At 42.8% G+C, this 19,284-nt stretch overlaps 1 protein-coding gene across 6 annotated transcripts in view; it reads left to right on the plus strand.

Moving 5' to 3' along the window:
* The window catches only part of TSEN2 (tRNA splicing endonuclease subunit 2), a 42,844-nt gene extending 29,590 nt beyond the window's left edge, over nt 1-13,254 (plus strand). For all 6 annotated transcript variants that reach the window (XM_078351682.1, XM_002758681.7, XM_008982166.5 and 3 more), the window contains 6 exons: nt 22-72; nt 2,430-2,568; nt 8,891-8,927; nt 9,450-9,561; nt 11,296-11,385; nt 12,394-13,254. In XM_078351682.1, the coding sequence (XP_078207808.1) occupies nt 22-72; nt 2,430-2,568; nt 8,891-8,927; nt 9,450-9,561; nt 11,296-11,385; nt 12,394-12,453 (489 nt within the window). In that variant the 3' untranslated portion in view covers nt 12,454-13,254. The remainder of the gene's footprint in view (nt 1-21; nt 73-2,429; nt 2,569-8,890; nt 8,928-9,449; nt 9,562-11,295; nt 11,386-12,393) is intronic.
* The last annotated feature ends 6,030 nt before the right edge of the window (nt 13,255-19,284 follow it).

Here is a 19,284-nt window from a genome sequence, read left to right on the forward strand (position 1 = left end):
TTCTGCTTGCTCTATTTTCAGGCCTTCTTCTTGGTCTATGCTCTGGGATGTTTAAGTATTTACTATGAGAAGGTAAGATGCTTTGTTTTATAATACAACCCAAATTATAAAATTTCCCTGTTGTTAAAAGCAGTTTGTACTAATTTCTGTATTGCATTAATACAAATGTTTCTCTTACTGAATAAAATAGGAGTGGAGTTTTTCTCTTAAGTTTTGGATTTGGGTCCTGAAGTAGGACTGTTTGAGCAAAAGGCATCTTTGACCCTTTCAGATTGCATTTCATTCCTCGAGACTAGGAGAGGTACAGTATCTTACACTGTATAATGATTAGGAAATCTGTGTCAGAACAGTATTAAAAATGAACAAAAATAAAACCTACCAGTATTTGGCACCTACTATGTATGGTAAAAGCTCTATGTTAGGTATTTTACATGCTGTATTTCCAGTCCTTACCTCTACCTGGTAAGAATATACAGATAAGGTAACTGAGGCTCAGAGAAAATAAGTAATGTACCCAAAGTTACACAGCTAGTCTGGTTAGAATAAGTATTCAAACCAATGTCCAAGTAACTCTGAAGTCCGTGACTTGGTGCTATAGCCTGCTACCTTTAGAAGAGAGATAGTTATGAAAGAAAGTGATACCATTGCTTGCTTCCAGCAGAGGAACTGGGGGGCTAGGGACACAGGAAGGAGGAAGACTTTTCACTGGACATTTTTTGTACTTTCTGAATTTCAAACCACATGTTTATATAGTATCTATGCAAAATAATGCAAATAAAATGGAAAAGTAAACAGAACAGTACATGGAGCAGAAAAAGTATATTCTGTTTGGCTCTTGAGAGCCACGTAATTTTATCATTCACCAAGTTCTAATTGCATAAACCTTGTTTTTGGGTATTCCAGTAGTTTGGAAGCAGTGTCTGCCTGACAAATGGTTCATTTTCCCAGATGGCAGCCATTCTTAGTCCCACCTTGCTTCCTCTCATGAGCCTTAGCTGAAATTTATCAGAATGTTACAGTTGTGACATAAAAGCCTCAACATCTCAACAACATTGGGCTGTGTTGGAAATTCAACCTTCTCTATGAGACTACTGCTTGTTAGAGGAGGGCGCTGAGTGTTTACTTACAGTGGGATCTCAAGGTCACACAGGTAGGGAATTTTTGCATTAGGAACAACTGCAAAAAAAAAAAAAAAAAAAAAAAAAAACTCTAGCCTATTTATGGTATTATAATCTTAGGCTGGGACAAACTGAGCCAGTCTCATGAGTGACTGAGCCTTAAACCAGCGAGAATGTATTGTTTCAGTAACTACTGAAATGAAGCAAAAATTTTCCAAACTTACCTAGTTATTTTATAATCATTGTATTTTTGGTAATGATATGTCAGAATATTCTCGAGACCAAACCATTTGTATGCTCTTTGACTTCCACATTAAAAACAAAATTCTCTTTTAAGCAGTGAATTATTAGTTTGTATCATCAGATAACAAATTCTCTAGTTTCAAACATTAAATGGAGGATCTTTTTTTTTTATTTTATTTATTTATTTTTTTTTTTAAGATGTGGTTTCACCATGGCCAGGATGGTCTGGATCTCCTGACCTCATGATCCGCCCACCTCGGCCTCCCAAAGTGATGGAGGATCTTTTTTTAAGTTTTACTACAAAATTATTTTTTGTTTTTCTGAACGTGACCTGACGTAGAGTAGGTACTCTTAAGGATCTGTGAAATGTTGTCACGTGCTGCCCTCCAGCCTTGGTGGGCTTGTTACAGTGAGCCCCCTGCATGCACTGATTCCTCTGCCTGGAATGTCCTTCCTAGCCCATCACCACCCCCTCCACAGCCTCCAGCCCATTTCTTCCCTTCTTCTCATCCTCAAATGCTACCTTTTCTAAGTCCTCTGGAGCAGTGCTGCGCAATAGAAGGACAGTGAGTGCCTCAGATTGGAGCCATGTATTATAATTTTACATTTTCTGGTAGCCACATTAAAAACATTTTGTTTTTAAAGCAGGCAGGAATTTAATACTATATTACATAGTTTATTTGACCCAACATATTCAAAGTTACTGAAATCATTTATATTTTTTTTTTTTCATACTGAGTAGGAAGTCAGTGTATTTTTTACACTTAGAGCCCCTCTCAGTTCAGACTAGCTACTTACGGCTGGCAGCTGCCACATTGGACAGTGCAGGGCTAGACTTTCTTGCTAAATTGCTCTGCTGGGAGGTGAGCCAAGATTGTGCCACTGCACTCCAGCCTGGGTGACAGAGTGAGACTCTGTCTCAAAAGTAAAATAAATAAATTGCTCTGCTGGGGGAACTGTTTTATTTGCTGCTTCAGCTCCACACTTAGTGTCGATGTTGATGCACTGGCTGAATGGAGAGTGAATGCATACATAGTAATGCTTTTTGCTTTTTGCAAATAACTTTAGGAGCCTTTAACGATAGTGAAGCTCTGGAAAGCTTTCACTGTAGTTCAGCCCACATTCAGAACCACCTACATGGCCTACCATTACTTCCGAAGCAAAGGTTGGGTGCCCAAAGTGGGACTCAAGTACGGGACAGATTTATGTAAGTAATTCTTGGTGTGGTATGTGTGAAAACAGAGTTTGTATCAGATTCACCCCAGAACATGTGTCAAATTGGTCACATGTGCTGTTGATGTTTTCTAAGAAGGTGTCCTTTGGGTTTAGATAAGATTACTGGATATTTGGATTGGGGTAAGGGTAAGTGCACAAAGAGAAAAGGTAGCCTAGGGAGAAAGCGTAGGAGGAGAAGCTTGCAACCCCAATTCAGGCTTTCCTTCTTGTTTGCCCTGTAATCTTTGAAAAGCGTTCTATAGCACCCAGCCCCACGTCTCATTACCTATGAGATTGAGTAATCTGGGATTGAGGCCCCTTATCCCTGGGCCTCAGTGGCCTCATCTGCCAAGTGAAAACAATCATATAATTATAATAATCGCCACAGCCATCATTGAGCACTTGCCACGTGCCAAGCATTTTACTAAGTATTTTACATTCATCATTTTGTTTAATCTTTACAGCAGTCCTATGTAGTGGAGACTCTTAATGTCTTCATTTTCTGATGTGGGGACTGCAGTTTTGCAAAAATAGGTCATTGCCCATAATAGTTTTCAGGGCCAGTAACTTGAAGAGCTGGGCTTTGAATTCTGGAGCCCAGGCTTTTAGAAATGTCTAACAGTACGGCCTCCCTTGATTTTTTTTTTTTTTAATTAAATCAATTTTTATTTGATATTTTTTAACTTTAATTTTAGGGCCGGGTGCAGTGGCTCACACCTGTAATCCCAGCACTTTGGGAGGCCAAGGCAGGCAGATCACTTTGAGGTCAGAAGTTTAAGACCAGCCTGACCAACATGGTGAAAGCCCCTTTCTACTAAAACTACCAAAATGAGCTGGGCAAGGTAGCAAAACACCTATAAGGAAGCCGAGGCAGGAAAATTGCTTGATCCTGGGAGGCAGAGGTTGTAGAGAGCTGAGATCATGCCACTGCACTCCAGCCTGGGTGTCAGAGAGAGACTCTACCTCAAAAAAAAAATTTTAGGTTTGGGGGTACATATGAAGGTTTGTTATATAGGTAAACTCATGTCACAGGGGTTTGTTGTACAGATGATTTGATGACCCAGGTACTAAGCCTAGTACCCAATAGTTATTTTTTCTGCTCCTCTTCCTCCTCCCACCCTTTGCCTTCAAGTGGACCTCAGGGTCTGTTGGTCCCTTCTTTGTGTTCATGAGTTCTCTTCATTTAGTTCCCACTTGTAAGAAAGAATATGCGGTATTTGGTTTTCTCTTCCTGTGGTAGTTTGCTAAGGATAATGGCCTCCAGCTCCATCCATGTGCCCACAAAAGACATGATCTTGTCCATTTTGTGGCTGCATAGTATTACATTGTGTCCCCTGATCTTAAAGTGGGAGTCTGGACCAGGTGAGTTCCTCATTCAGCAGATAATGACTAAGGGTCTGCTGTGGGTCAGGTACTGTTTGAGGTGTCAGAAATACAGAAGTGAACAGGACAAACAGAGCTGCCTTTGTGGAGCTTACATTCTGGGGGGATGGGGAGGGACACATAAGCAAATGACTACATAATGTAGTTTCAGGGACTGATAAGCACTGTAAGAAACAGCAGAGTGAAGGCTACCCAAGGTCAGCTGCAGTCTAAAAATATTAAGATATCTGCTGGGCACAGTGGCTCATGCCTGGAATCCTAGCACTTTGGGAGACTGAGGCAGGTAGATCACCTGAGGTCAGGAGTTTGAGACCTGGCCAAACTGGTGAAACCCTGTTTTTATTAAAAATGCAAAAATTAGCCAGGTATGGTGGTGCACATCTCTAATTCCAGCTACTTTGGAGGCTGAGGCATGAGAATTGCCTGAACTTGGGAAGCAGAGGTTTCAGTGAGCCAAGATCATACCACAGCACTCCAGCCTGGGCAACAGAGTAAGACTCTCTTCAAAAAAAAAAAAAAAAATTTAAGATATTTTGAGAGATCCCGATTCCTGTAACTTATTACAGTATATTGTTATAATTGTTCTATTTTATTATTAATGTTCTTAATCTCATACTGTGGCCCTTTTGCCTGCAACTTTAATGATCAAGTTATACTTTGGGTGATGCATAGAGAAAACTTCCTTAATTTAAAGATACTCTGTTTTATAAGGATGGTTGGACAGATGGATAGCTGTATGGACAGATAGATAAAATTTTGAAAACAAAAAAGATAAACTGCTCAGCTTACAACTCCCCGGAGGCCTTTGCCCCCACTGGACATATCTGTTTTTAGTTCCTCGTATAATTAATGTGGGACCAGGTCTCTGACCCACACACACAGTCAGACTGGCCCAGCATCAATGTTAATAGTGTCTTCACATTCTCTGTGTTAGCAAAGGTTCTTGAGCAATGCTAGCCTGGGATATGAGGTGTGGCTTCCTACCTCTACCTCTTCTTCAGGCATAGCTGCACATTTCCTGCTGCTTTTTAACAGTTTTATTTTCATTTTGAAGGCCAGTGACCTAATCACATGAAGCCTAGAACTGCCAACATAGGTTAAACTCTTTTTTTTTTTTTTTGAGATGGAGTTTCGCTCTTGTTACCCAGGCTGGAGTGCAATGGTGCGATCTCGGCTCACCGCGACCTCCGCCTCCTGGGTTCAGGCAATTCTCCTGCCTCAGCCTCCTGAGTAGCTGGGATTACAGGCACGTGCCACCATGCCCAGCTAATTTTTTGTATTTTTAGTAGAGACGGGGTTTCACCATGTTGACCAAGATGGTCTCGATCTCTTGACCTTGTGATCCACCTGCCTCGGCCTCCCAAAGTGCTGGGATTACAGGCTTGAGCCACCACGCCCGGCCCACGTTAAACTCTTAATTGTTTTTCCTTAGAGAGGTAGTGACTTGTAATACAAGACCATTGTGAAATTCACATTTTATCAGGGAAACTTTTCCCTTGAATGAATCTTGTCAATCAGATTTCATTCCAGGAGCAGTACTTGGAAGAGGTGATATGGGTCTCAAATCAAGTGCAGCTGCCAAGCTAGCTGACCTTGATCACCTACTGGGGGAGCCAGGCCAGAAGGCAAGAGGGAGCCTTTCCTTACACTCCCCACTCAGCAGCTCCCCTGGCTACCAGCTCCTGGGGCCAGCCAGGTGCCTTGCCTTGGTGTTTTCTTCTCTTGTCTCACTTAATCTTCACACTCCTGTGAGGCCTGCAGCTTCTTTTTGTAGCAGAGGAGTTTGAGATTTAGAAGGGTTAGGTAAGTTGCCAAAGTGCTTAACAGCTCATTAAGTACACAGAGTAGGGCTCTGTGGGTCTGTCCTCCCTGTCCTCCTACCATACCTAAGTCATGTTGCCTACCAAGAAGCCAAAAACTAACTCAGGGTTTATATTGTTGTCTTATGTACACCGTTATGGTTTGATTTGATTTGGTGTGACCCAAAGGTCTGGTTACTCCTAAGCCTCCTTCCCAGCCAAGCCCAGTTGGGGATTTGCATTGACTGACTAAGTATGATTTCTGAGCTCTGCAAATTAGAAGTTTCAACACAGAATTGGAATGGCGGGAGCCATTGAAAGCTAGCAGAGTCATAGAGTTTCCTGGCCCAGAAGGAACCATGTCTTGTCATGACATCCAGCCCAGAAACTGATAGTTCTGCTCCAGAATGGATGGAGGTCAGCAGAGCAGCTGTTTATCACAGAACAAGGAGATGTGTCTTCTTCCCATCTTACTCTTTGATTCTTTTTTTTTTTTTGAGACAAAGTCTCGCTTTGTTGCCCAGGCTGGAATGCAGTGGTACGATTTCTATGTCAGCTCACTACAACCTCTACCTCCCAGGTTCAAACGATTCTCCTGCCTCAGCCTTCCAAGTAGCTGGGATTAAAGGCACGCACCACCACACCCAGCTAATTTTTGTATTTTTAGTAGAGATCGGGTCTTGCCGTGTTGGCCAGGCTTGTTTCGAACTCCTTACCTCAAGTGAGCCCCCTGCCTCAGCCTCCCAAAGTGCTGGAATTATAGGCATGAGGCATGGCACCAGGCCCTTTGATTCTTTTCTAAGCCACTTCCTGTCTTATTTTCCTAGTCAAACATTGTATATATTTTTGTTAACATTCTTCATGTTTACATACATAATCCATATTAATCTATAAGTATTTCCATGTGTACCTCCAAAGAATACAGACATTCTCCTACATACCATATAATGCCTGAGAAAAATTAGAATTACTTAATATCATCCAAATATCCAGTCTACACTGATATCTTTCCAGTGTCCTGGTAATGTCTTTTGTGGCTATTTTGGTTGTAATTTTTCTTTTTTTTTAATAGCAATGGGGTCTCTCTGTATGTTGACCAAGCTGGTCTCGAACTCCTGGGCCCAAGCCATCCTCCTGCCTGGCCTCCTAAAGTGTAGGATTACAGGCATGAGCCACCATGCAGGCTTCTGGCTTTAATTTTCTTGATACAGTCACATTTGATTGTTAAATCTACCTTTTAGTTTCCCATAAGAAATTACCACAAACTGGGTGGCCTAAAAGTAACAGAGATTCATTCTCTCACAGTTTTAGGGGCCAGAAGTCTAAAATTGAGGTGTCAGCAGGGTCAGGCTCCCTCCAAAGGCTCTGGCGGGGAAGCCATTTATTTCTTGCCTCTTCTAGATTCTGGTGGCCCCAGAAATGTGACCATGGAAAATATAGATACAAAACAAGACTAAGTGAAGGGTTACTACGTCGTCCTTGGGGTCCTATATAGTTACTAAAATCATGCTACAAATTTGGCTCTGAGTTTCCTGAGCCAGAGAAAAACATGATTAGTTATAGGTTTGATATGTCCAAAAAGGAAAATTCTACCAGTTCCTCAAGGGAAGGACAGCTAACAGCTTACAGATGTAATTGTGTCAGTTACGGCAATTCCCATAGCTGTAGTTACATATAAACCCCAAGTCTCAGGGGCTTAACAATAGAGTTCATTTTTGTTCTTGTGAAATCCAACCCGGGTGTGTCTGATTGGCGGGCCGATCAACTCCAAAAGATGCTTTAGGAATCCAGTCTGCTTCCTAGTGGCTCCCAGTCTTCAGCACACAGCTTCCAAGGTCACCTTCAGAAAGGAAGAGGCACCAGGAGGGTTTGTACAAGGGAGGATTTTATGGGTCACCCTGGAAGTATCACACCACACATGGCCATACCTAACTGTACAAGAGACTGAGACCTGTGGTCTGGCCACATACCTGGGGAAGAAATAAGTGGAGTTTATGAACAGTTAGCCAGTCCCTGCCACAGACCATGTGCCTCTGAAGGGCTCTCTGCCAGATTCTATGTGTCTATGTGGCAGAGTCCCTGGGCCCATGCTCCTTCACTAAGTGGCTCTTGACCTCAACAGACTGAATTCCCCCATCTCCTTAAGGTCCTCAATAGTAGAGTAGACTGATACTTGAATGGCATGTATGGTTATGACTTCCATCACTTGACTTTGAATTTCTTAAAAATAGACATGAGTCCTACTCCTCTCTTGTACCAACCCCTATCACAGTTGGCCAGAGTAGTGAGTCAGATACTTTGCATTACATTGATCTGAAATGAATAACAAGATATTGATCCACAGTCTATGAATTTTACACGCCTGATATGATTCACACTTACTCTGGAGCATATAAGACAAGAGGTAAGGCAAGATTGCCTGTACTTTGACTTTGGAATTTATTTGTGGGGTGGGATAAGATGTTAGGGTCTTGACAACAGATTACGAATTGCACTTTGTTTCAGGGAAAACATAGTTTGAATTTTGGCCAGGTGCTGTGGCTCACGCCTGTAATCCTAGCACTTTGGGAGGCCAAGGTGGGTGGATCACCTGAGGTCAGCAGTTCAAGACCAGCCTGACCATCATAGTGAGAAACCCCATCTTTAAAAAAAAAAAAAAGATAGTTTGAATTTTTTAAATAGATGACCGGCTATGTGTGGTGACTCACACCTATAATCCCAGCACTTTGGGAGGCTGAGGCAGGAGGATCACTCAAGCCCTGGAATTTAAAACCAGCCTGGGCAACATAGTGGGACCCTATCACTGCAAGAAATTTTAAATTAGCTGGGCATGGTGGTGCATGCCTGTAGTCCACGCTACTCAGGAGGCTGAGTGGGGAGTATCACTTAAGCCCAAGAGGTCAAGTCTGCAGTGAGCCACGATCGTGACACTGTACTCTAGCCTGGCTGACAGAACAAGACGCTGTCTGAAACCATAGACCTCAAGGCATATTGCAGATTATCTGTCTGCATATAGGTAATTGAATATTCGCCTCCTGGAGAAGAAAAAGAATAAAACCAGCTTTTTATTGAGTCTTATTCCTCTTGTCATTTTGAGTGGTTATACTTGTTTTTTCTCTTTCTTCTTTGCAGTGCTATATCGGAAAGGCCCTCCATTTTACCATGCAAGGTTTGGAGTGATTTTTAAATAAATTAATGGGTTAAAGGGACACAAGGAATTTCTGGACTCTAATTTAATTTTTTGGTACCATAGGAACAAAAGTCATGTTCTTCCTGGCCTGGTATAGCTGCTCTCTGTTCATGCCTTACACACTAATGTCTATACTAAATATAGGATGATACATAGTTTATGATCATAAGTGTTCAGGTGTTAAACATTGAGTTAATCTATGCCATAATTGTTCATCTTAACATCAGTTAGTATTAGTGTCTAAACATTTGTTTGAATTTATAGCTTTCCTATTGGGAAAAATACTCATTTTTTCCTGTAAGTAAGTCTTAGAATCAGCCTGAAAGTTTGTAACTTAAAGTATGAATTTTTCATTAATATTTTCTCAGTAGCAGTCTAGGGGAATTTAGAATCAGATGATGTAAACTGTATTTTCTGTATTTTTGTTCTTGGTAGGACAAATTATTTTTAAACAGGTTTATTTCAATCATTCTTTTAAAATGCTTTTTCTGTATTTTCCAGTTATTCTGTCATTATTGAGCTAGTTGATGACCATTTTGAAGGCTCTCTCCGCAGGCCATTCAGTTGGAAGTCCCTGGCTGCCTTGAGCAGAGTTTCTGTTAATGTCTCTAAGGTAACATAACATCAGCTTTGCCATTGGAGTGTCACTAAAATGGCTCAGTTTTGTTTTATGTTTGTTTGTTTGTTTTTCTTAAATGTAGAATCAAAAAAAATTATTTGTAGAAACTTTGTAACATTCCTGCCAGTGACATGCTGGAAGATTTGGGGTCATTTGTACCCTTCCCTTATGGCGCTAGAAGTTGTCCTCCTCTCATGTTACATTTTATTGTCCGCTCCTTCCCAACTGCTTCTGAGCTCCAGTGACTGAGCTTAGAAGTTTCCCGTGGCGATCTGATCCAGATAGGCATTGCCTCTCTTCCCAGGGGTATTGTTGCTATGTGGCCTGGTTTATACTGCAACTTAACATTAACTTACACATGTATTCACCAAGGAGTCAAAACAGTGAAAGTTTGCAGATCTCTTAGAGAGGAAGGGACTTGGTATTGATTGCTAAGCACTTTCCCATCCTGTTGTTACTCTCATCCTGAGTATGAGAAACCAAGGTTAGAGCTGTTGAATGACTAATCCAAGATCACACAGTTCATGTGCAGACTCGGGATCCAGACTCACAGTTGTCTGGCTCCCCAGCTTGTGTTTCACTGTATCCTTCCTGTTCCCATCAGAGATAGGAGGGACTCAGCTTACACAAGGACTATCAAGAAGGAAAGCTGTGTGTGTTTCATTCCTCAGTGATTTGCTGGCTGAGAACAAATTGTAGATACCCTCCAACTTCGTCCTCATGCTGCTGGAGGTGAGGTGGGACTGAGGCCACAGGGTCCTGCCAGGCTGGAGATGACTGCCCTTGAGAGCAAGTTAGGTTGCCTAGGCTTTAGCTTGGTCCTGTAGAAAATTAGGGAGCCTATACTGTTTCCAGTATTTTTATGCCCACTTTAGGGGACTCATAGCATATACTTAATATGTCCTCACTTAACATTGCTGATATGTTCTTGGAAACTGCAATCTTTAAGCAAATGCCATATAACAAAACCATTTTTTCTTATCATCATTATAAGAAAGCAATGTTGAAGTTTATTTGGAGACCTGCTGTACATCTGTATTTGTCCATTCTCATGCTGCTATAAAGAAATACTTAACACTGGGTAATTTATTTAAAAAAAGAGGTTTAATTTACTCACAGTTCTGCATGGCTGGGGAGGCCTCAGGAAACTTAAAATCATGGTGGAAGGCACCTCTTCAAAGGGTGGCAGGAGCGAGAATGAGAGGTGAGTGAAGGAGGAAGCCCCTTATAAAACCATCAGATCTCGTGAGAACTCACTATCACTAGAACAGCATGGGGACTGCCCTCATAATCTAATCACGTCCCACAAGGTCCCTCCCATGACACATGGGCATTGTGGGAACTACAGTTGAAGATGAGATTTGGGTGGGAGCACAGCCAACCCATAACAGCATCGTTTTGCTTAGTCAGTTTCCAAGAACCTATCAAGGACATTAAGTGAGAACTTAACTATATTTAGTATTCTTAATGCTGTGTTTATGATCGATGAATCTGCTTCTACCTCTTGCCATGTTTGGTGATTACTAAATGGCAGGTACCTAGTCAAAATGTAAATCCCAATTATGATGTCCCTACGAGGATACTGATGTGCTCTGTGAGTTTTCACTTTTGGTGATTCCAGGAGTGCACAGTGAGAAGGACTGGAGACAACCTGAATTTCCTGCTGATGCACCCACATTTGTACTATTATTTTGTAGGATATGAAAGTGTTTTTTCATTTCTCAATAGGAACTTATGCTGTGCTATTTGATTAAACCCTCTGCTATGACTGACAAGGAAATGGAGTCACCAGAATGCATGAAAAGAATTAAAGTTCAGGTGGGTAAACTGAGAGAAATTAATGTCATCCCAAAGATTCTGTGCATCATAGTGTATCTGGAACATGTGGTCCCAAGCAAATAAATGAATATATAGTCTTGCCTTAGTAACAGAGAGCCTCCTTAGGTTCTTTAAGTCTTTCACCTTTTCCCCACTGAACCCATTGGACACGAAATCTATGCTGACTTCCACTATTCCTTAATTCCCCACTTGTTTACCTGTGATGTTCTCATCACTCAGCTGAAACTGCTCTCTCACAGATGGCCTGTGACCTCCTGGTCAGGCCAGGACCTCTCACAGGTCTCATTCCAGAGACTGGAGGTATCCCCGTTGACTCGCTTCTACTTCTGGGCTTCTGTATTGAACTAAGGCACCTCCTGTTGTCTTGGCTGGTTTCTCTCTGGTCTTGCCGAGTTGTCTAGTGTGTCCATGTTTCTGCATTCCCTTCCTCTGTGTGTAGAGCCTTAACATTGCTATTAGCTCCTCCCCGCATCCAGTATGTCATTGTTGTCGTCCTCTCTTGTATACGTCACCCCTTCTTCTTTTCACACCACCCTGCCCCCTGCTGACCTGCTGGTCAGTCTCCAAGGCCCCAGCACCTTCAGTTGGTCCCACTTATCTCCACTAGGCTAGTTTTTTATAAAATGCTGATCAACCTCATTTCTCCCTTCTCAGTAGCTGGCCCAGTTACAGCAACGCCATCACAGACCTAGCTCTAATGTAAAATCCTGTCTTAACCAGCCCACCTGTTCTCGAAATGTGCTGGTAGAACACCACAGCAAAGGCAAGCTTAGCTTTTAAAATCTTTGCCTGGTGAAAGTAGATGCTATTTGCTTGTAAGGTTTATATTGTTACATTCATTTTTTCCAGACGTTTCTGTTACAAAGATGGGAGCAGTATCATCATTATCTAGCCAGCTGTTTGTGAAATGTAGCTGTGGTATCAACTACCCAGAATGGTCTTACATTTCTGTTTTAAGAAATTGTCTTTTATTTTGATTGGTTGCAGGAGGTGATTCTGAGTCGATGGGTTTCTTCACGAGAGAGGAGTGACCAAGACGACCTTTAATAATTCAACCTTTGAAATTAGAAATTCAAATTTCTAATTTCACCAACAACTATTTATTGAGGGCTAGGTAAAAAGTTTACTGTAATCGTTCATTAATTTATAAGTTTTAAAGGGCATGCTGCTCCCAGCACCAGAAAACTATCAGTGTTTTTAAAGATAAATTGCACAGGGGAGGAGAAGGATCCCTGTGCTGGGACTGCAGGCTTATCCTTGCATTGGCCTTTTAACTCTCCAACCCTGAGCCTCGTGCCTCAGTCTGTGCTCTCATCTGGTCACTGAGGAGGTTGGACTAGATGAGTCCTGAGAGAACTCTTCCAACAACAGGGACATTTGCTCTGATTTTATCTGAAAATTGTGGTAGTTTACATTTATACAGTATGGTTTATGAAGCACTTTCATACACAGGCATCTGTTGTTACCTACATGTAAGCTGTACCTGAAAGAGTATTAGCAGATTTAGCAATTACATGCATCTATGTTCCATTATTTTAAATAGAAAGAATAGTTATGTGTCTCAGCTTATCCAAGAACTTTAACCAATAGCTGAAAACATTGGAAAGTCCCTTCAGTATCTACCAAGGATTTCTGTATCACAAAGCCTTTAAGACATCAGTTACCTGATTATGTAATTCTCAAATGAACTCAATGGTAGGCATGTTTATGTACAGAACACAAAAATATTGTACATTATTAATCTTCACTGAACTTGTTATAAAAATGAGTGGTGAAATGTTTGAAGACATAAGGAAAGCAACTTACATTTAGCAAAATGTAATAAAGCCTTTTTTAATTGGTGAGAAAGTCATGAAGACTTAAGTTGCCTAAGGGCATTCGGTGGCAAGAGGAGGGAAATGGGTGGCTGGGCACAGTGGCTCATACCTATAATCCCAGCACTTGGGAGGCTGTAGGAGGCCAAGGTGCACAGATCACTTGAGCCTAGGAGTTCCAGACTGGGTAACCTGGTGAAATCTCTCTGTAAGTGTTCGAATGAGGCAACTGAGGCCAGTTATTGAAATAAAGAAATTTAATTGGCTCCTGGGCGAGGTTTTATGGTCCCGGGGAAAGGGGTCAGAGAAGTCGCATTTGGCTTCTCAGGGCCTGGGATTTTATAGGGAGTGGAGGTAGTTGATTGGCTATTGGGGAAACAAAGCAAAGACAATTTCATTGGTTATGGGGAGGCAGGGCGCGAACGGGGCTAGCCGCTATTGGTAGCCAGGCGGGACTAGTGGTAGGTGAGCCGGCTGAGGACGTCCGGGGCAAGCTGCTAGTGGGTGGGTCTTGGCGGGGCTTTTTAAAATTTTGGCGGGGTCAAGTGCATAGTTTGGTGCTGAGTGTTGTGGAATGCAGAGGTGGGTGTGGGGAGCCTGCATGGAGAGGCCAGATGCTGAGTAATGTGTTTGGAATGATGACGTAGTTACCAGGTGGGCAGAGGGATGGGCGTGTCCATTTAGCTCCCAGCGAGGCAACCAGCCTTGCACTCTACCAACAAAAATTAGCCAAGCGTCCTAGTACATGCCTGTAATCCCAGCTACTCAGGAGGCTAAAGTGGGAGGATCAGTTGAGCCCGGGAGGCAGAGGCTGCAGCGAGCAGAGATCATGCTACCACAATCCAGCCTGAGTGATAAAGCAAGGCCCTGTCTCAAAAAAAAAGGTGGAGGGGAATGGAAAATGGAAAGGGGGATAGTTGCTCTTTGGGGGAAGAGGGAAGAGAGCTGGAGTGAGCCAGTGAAGGCCTGAGAGAGACAGATGTCTAAGATTCATTCAGTGTCTAAATTTCAGTAACTAGTGGACAGTCTTCTTGGCATTCAAGACTCCAGAAGTGGATGGGACCATCTTTGGAAGCTATGAGATGGAAAAGCAAAATGGGCATGTTTGCATTCCCTTGACCTGTGGTCTTAGAAATCCTGGCAACATAAGATTCTGCTTATGAAGTTATTTTTAATTTGGTACTTCTGTTCGTGCCACAATTCTGCTCTCTACAACAAACTCAGTATTTCTGTATGATCTAGATTTTAAAGGCATTGAAAGGTGTGGTGACCTGGGCTTGTAATACCTGCTATTCAGGAGGCTGAGCTGAGAGGATCACAGGAGACCAGAAATTAGAGATTCCAGTGAGCCATGATCATGCCACTGTGCTCCATTCTGAGCGACAGAGTGAGGCTCCGTCTTGGTAAAATAAATTTATTTTAAAAGGTGTTCTTAGTTCTAGGAGCAAGGGGGGAAGAAAGTTAAAAAAAAAAAAAATTTGTTCAAATTATGGAGCTCCTTCCTCCCCTGCCTTAAACCAGAAGTAACCATCAGAAGGGTTTCTTAGTAGAAAGAGTGTCTGAGCAGCTCCTCATTAGTGATGCTTTAGTTCAGCATTTTTACTGTCTACCTTGCTTATCGTGAGGCCAAAGATTTTTTGCTTTGAGTCATTTTCTCAAAACCTTGAAGGTCAACAAAAAATATCAGGGGCCTTTTCTTCCTTGTTTCATTCATATGTGTGGTGACACTTCTTTATGGTAAAAAAACAAACAAAAAAACTCTTCCATTAAATATCAACCTACATCAGATACTTTATCATCAACTAATATGCCCTGAAGGTTGTGGTAACGCCTGGGCATGCAGGCTGCAGTGATGTGGTATTAAAGCCAAAAGACCACACCAAGGCCGGGCCTGTAATCCCAGCACTTTGGGAGGCTGAGGCGGGTGGATCACGAGGTCAAGAGATTGAGACCATCCTGGTCAACATGGTGAAACGCTGTCTCTAAAAATATAAAAAAGCTGGGCATGGTGGCACATTCCTGTAATCCCAGCTACTCAGGAGGCTGAGGCAGGAGAATTGCCTGAACCCAGGAGGCAGAGGTTGCAGTGAGCCGAGATCGCGCCATTGCACTCCAGCCTGGGTAACGAGCGAAACTCCGTCTCAAAAAAAAAAAGACCACACCAATATTATTTGCAACTGAAATCTCTAGAAGAATGTCCAGAAGGCTCATCTTTAGTCAAAGAAGTCTGTATGAAATACTTTTCTTCATGTATACAATTTGGGCACCGCAGAGTAGGCTGAGCAGTCTTCAGCATCACCCAGGGGCCCTGGGTTCTGGAATGATACATTAGCAAGGGTTTAGTTTAACATTACTGTCACAATTTCCAGTTAACAGCAGTATTCGCTTATCTTCGGAGGTTTTATGTCCTGACACATTTTCTTCTGAAATGTACAAGATAGCATTTGTTTTTGTTTTAAGCCAAAAACATAGGTTTGTCAAGATTAGAAATTTGCTCTGTGGTTAAAACCACCTGCAGGAGTTTTCCTATAATTCACTGTGGAGATGGTACAGCCTCACCTAGAGCAGAAATTGCTTCGCTCATACTCATCAAAATAATCAAGTTTAGGTGGTTATCTCTTGTCCTTTCCAGACTTGCTTTTAAATTAGCTAGAATCCTTCCCCAAATCATCTCTCTCCTCCACCACTCTCAGCTCTCCAGTGGTGTTCAGAGCCTTCTGGCACATCAGCCTTGTCTCAGTGGCATCAGGCCAACTGGCCAGGCATCTTCGGCACAAGAATTTCACTAGCTTTAGTACACCATGCTCAAGAACGCCGTGAAACCTTCTGGAACCAACAGTATTTCCACAAGTCTTGTCACCCAGTGCAAAACATTAGACACACAAAAGAAGGTGGACACATGCTGGGCAAGGATTATATCTTCAGTGTCTTTACCTTTTTCAGTATACCTTATCATTTCCCTTTTTTTTTTTTTTTTTTTTTTTGGTGAGATGAGTCTAACTGTCGTCCAGGCAAGCTGGAGTGCAGTGGTGTAATCTCAGCTCACTGCAACCTCTGCCTTTCAGGTTCCAGTGCTGCCTCTGCCTCAGCCTCCCAAGTAGCTTGGGTTACAGGCATGTGCCACCATGGCTGGCTAATTTTTGAATTTTCAGTAAGATGAGGTTTTACCATGTTGGCCAGGCTGGTCTTGAACTCCTGACCTCAGATGATGCGCCCACCTGGGCTTCCTAAAGTGCTGGGATTACAGGTGTGAGCCACTGCGCTCAGCCCCCACCCCCCTTTTTTTTCTAATGGGATATCCTAGGTCTCTAAAATCACCTTGTTTCATGGGCCTTTTCCTTTGGAGACATTTTCACATAGTAAACTGGGGAAGACAATGTGATAATACACCACACACTAAACAAACGTTGGGTGATCAGCTAAGGTGACAGTCTGAGCTACATCCTTTTATCTGGTCCAGACACTACTTGAATACAATTTTGCTGCAAGCCCTTACATATTTGTTATATTTAATTTGGATAGCCAATATGGTATAAAATATTTTGCAAACCATGATAGCAAACATTCAGAACGTTTGGAGAGTGGGAGTTGAGATGGGGCAGATGCCTGTGTATTTATCCCGGCAGCAGCCTTGTGAATTCAGGAGGGACCCACAGAGAGGTGTTTGAAGCTCAGAGATGGTGGGCGTGCGTCACTACCAATCATGCATGTGGAGGACTTGACCCGAGATTGCTATCTCAGCTGAAAAGACGCTATCCTAAAAATTACATGTAGTCAGAAATACAGCCCTGTTGTCTGGTGGTGGTGGTGAACAAGGAAGATCACCCTCCACATCAGGCAGGGCCAGCTTTGTGCTCTCACACAGTCCTCCACCTCAGGGGTGGGGTGCAGCCTGAAGGCCCCTTACTTATCTATCGGTTGTGCCTATGATTTTGGAAACGGCATCAGAAAGAGTCTATGACGACCATCTATGGATGCAAGGGTAAGAACCTTGGTGCAGTGTGTGGTACTTGGCTTTTAATTCCCCAGAGATAATTCTGAAAACAGCAGTGAAGTGAACCTTCTAGAAAGGAACTTCAAATCTCAGCTCTGCTTCCCTGTGATGGTGCACCTTGGACCATCTATTTGCCCTTGATAACCTGTTTTCTTATGTCTGGCATGTGGCTAATGATGTTTACCTCATTGTGTGGTTGTGTGGGTAAAGGAGAGCCCAAAAATCACTATAATCCTAGCATCTTGGGAGACTGAGGCGAGAAGTTCACTTGAGCCCAGGAGTTGGAGACCAGCCTTAGCAACACAGGGAAACTGTCTCTACTAAATAAATGAATGAATAGGCATGGTGGCATGCACTTGTAGTCTCAGCTGCCTGGGAAGCTGAGGCAGGAAGATGGCTTGAGCCTGGAAGGTCGGTGCTGCAGTGAGCCGAGATCATCCCACTGCACTCCAGCCTGGGTGACGGAGTGAGACCTAATCTCAAAAAAAAACCACGTGATGCGTAACAGTGTCCCCTTCCTGAAAGAACAACTTTACATTAAACTGGCAAAAGACTAAGGAGACCCATGTCAGTTTGCTTTATATTCAGAGCTAAATGTGGGTTGAGAACAGAAATGTGCTTTTTGAAGATCGGCCCACCCACCTGATGACAAATACAGACATTATTCACAAAATGTAGAATGAGGCAACAGACTTATTGAAGGCCTGTGTGCTGGCGCTGCACCATCTCAGAGCAAGCTAAATCAGCTCCATCCTGTCTTCTGAGGATCCTAGGGGCAAGAATTGGGCAGTCATCCTTAGAAGGCATGGGGCTAGCCCCTGGGAGTGGAGTGTAGATCTTGCCACTGCACTCCAGCCTGGGCAACAAGAGCAAAACTGACTCAAAAAAAAAAAAAGAAAAAGGAGGGAATTAATAGCCTGCAGAAAATTGAGAGAGAAGTATGAGGCAAGCTTTTGCCAATGTCACCCACAGATTAGAGAGCACCCCCTAAAATAGGAAATCTAAAGCTTTCCTTGAAAAGGGGTGAGAATCCCAGCACTTTAAGTAGGGGGATCACTAGAGACCAGCCTGGACAACATAGTGAGGTGCTGTCTCTACAAATAATTTTTTTTTTTGAGACGGAGTTTCACTTTTGTTACCCAGACTGGAGTGCAATGGCACGATCTCGGCTCACCGCAACCTCTGCCTCCTAGGTTCAGGCAATTCTCCTGCCTCAGCCTCCTGAGTAGCTGGGATTACAGGCACGTGCCACGATGCCCAGCTAATTTTTTGTATTTTTAGTAGAGACAGGGTTTCACCATGTTGACCAGGATGGTCTTGATCTCTTGACCTCATGATCCACCCACCTCGGCCTCCCAAAGTGCTGGGATTACAGGCGTGAGCCACCATGCCCAGCCACAAATAATTTTTTAAAAATTAACTGTGTATGATAGCATTCACCTGTAGTTCCAGCTACCAGGAAGGCTAAGGTAGGAGAATTGCCTGAACCCAGGAGGTCGAGGCTGCAGTGAGCCATTGTTGTGCCTCTGGACTTCAGCCTAGGCAACAGAGGAAGACCCTGTCTCCAAGAAAAATAATAAATGAAAAAGAAAAGAGGTGCAGCCCCTAAGGGAAATGAGCATAAAATAGGCATTCCTTATACTATTTATTTTAGCTGACTTTTATTGTTTACCTCCTTTCCATGTTTGAATGTTGATAAAAACAAATCCTTATTTTCTCCTTTTTCTTCTCTAATGATGGCAAAGTATTGACCTAGTTTCTGCACATAGTAGGTACAGTTGGTCCCTTCCAGTTTGCTGGGGGTTGTCTTCTTGACCTCTGCAGTGTGGCCCAGGGGTTAAGGGCACAGCTTTTGCAGTCAAGCCTTGGTTTGAACCCCCAGTTTTGCCACTGTATGACTTTGGACAAATAATTTCCTCAGTTTCTCTTTTCATCTGTAAAAGAGGCATAATGTTAGGACCTACCTCAGAGGATGGTCTTGAGGATTGGCAAGGAAGAATAGTGTTTCTTCTGGTGTGGAGTCCTTTATGAATGCTTATTAAATGCAGCTGCTGTTATAATTGGTAAAGA

Source organism: Callithrix jacchus, chromosome 15, assembly GCF_049354715.1.
Source record: "Callithrix jacchus isolate 240 chromosome 15, calJac240_pri, whole genome shotgun sequence".
In the NCBI taxonomy this organism is placed as follows: Eukaryota; Metazoa; Chordata; class Mammalia; order Primates; family Cebidae; genus Callithrix; species Callithrix jacchus.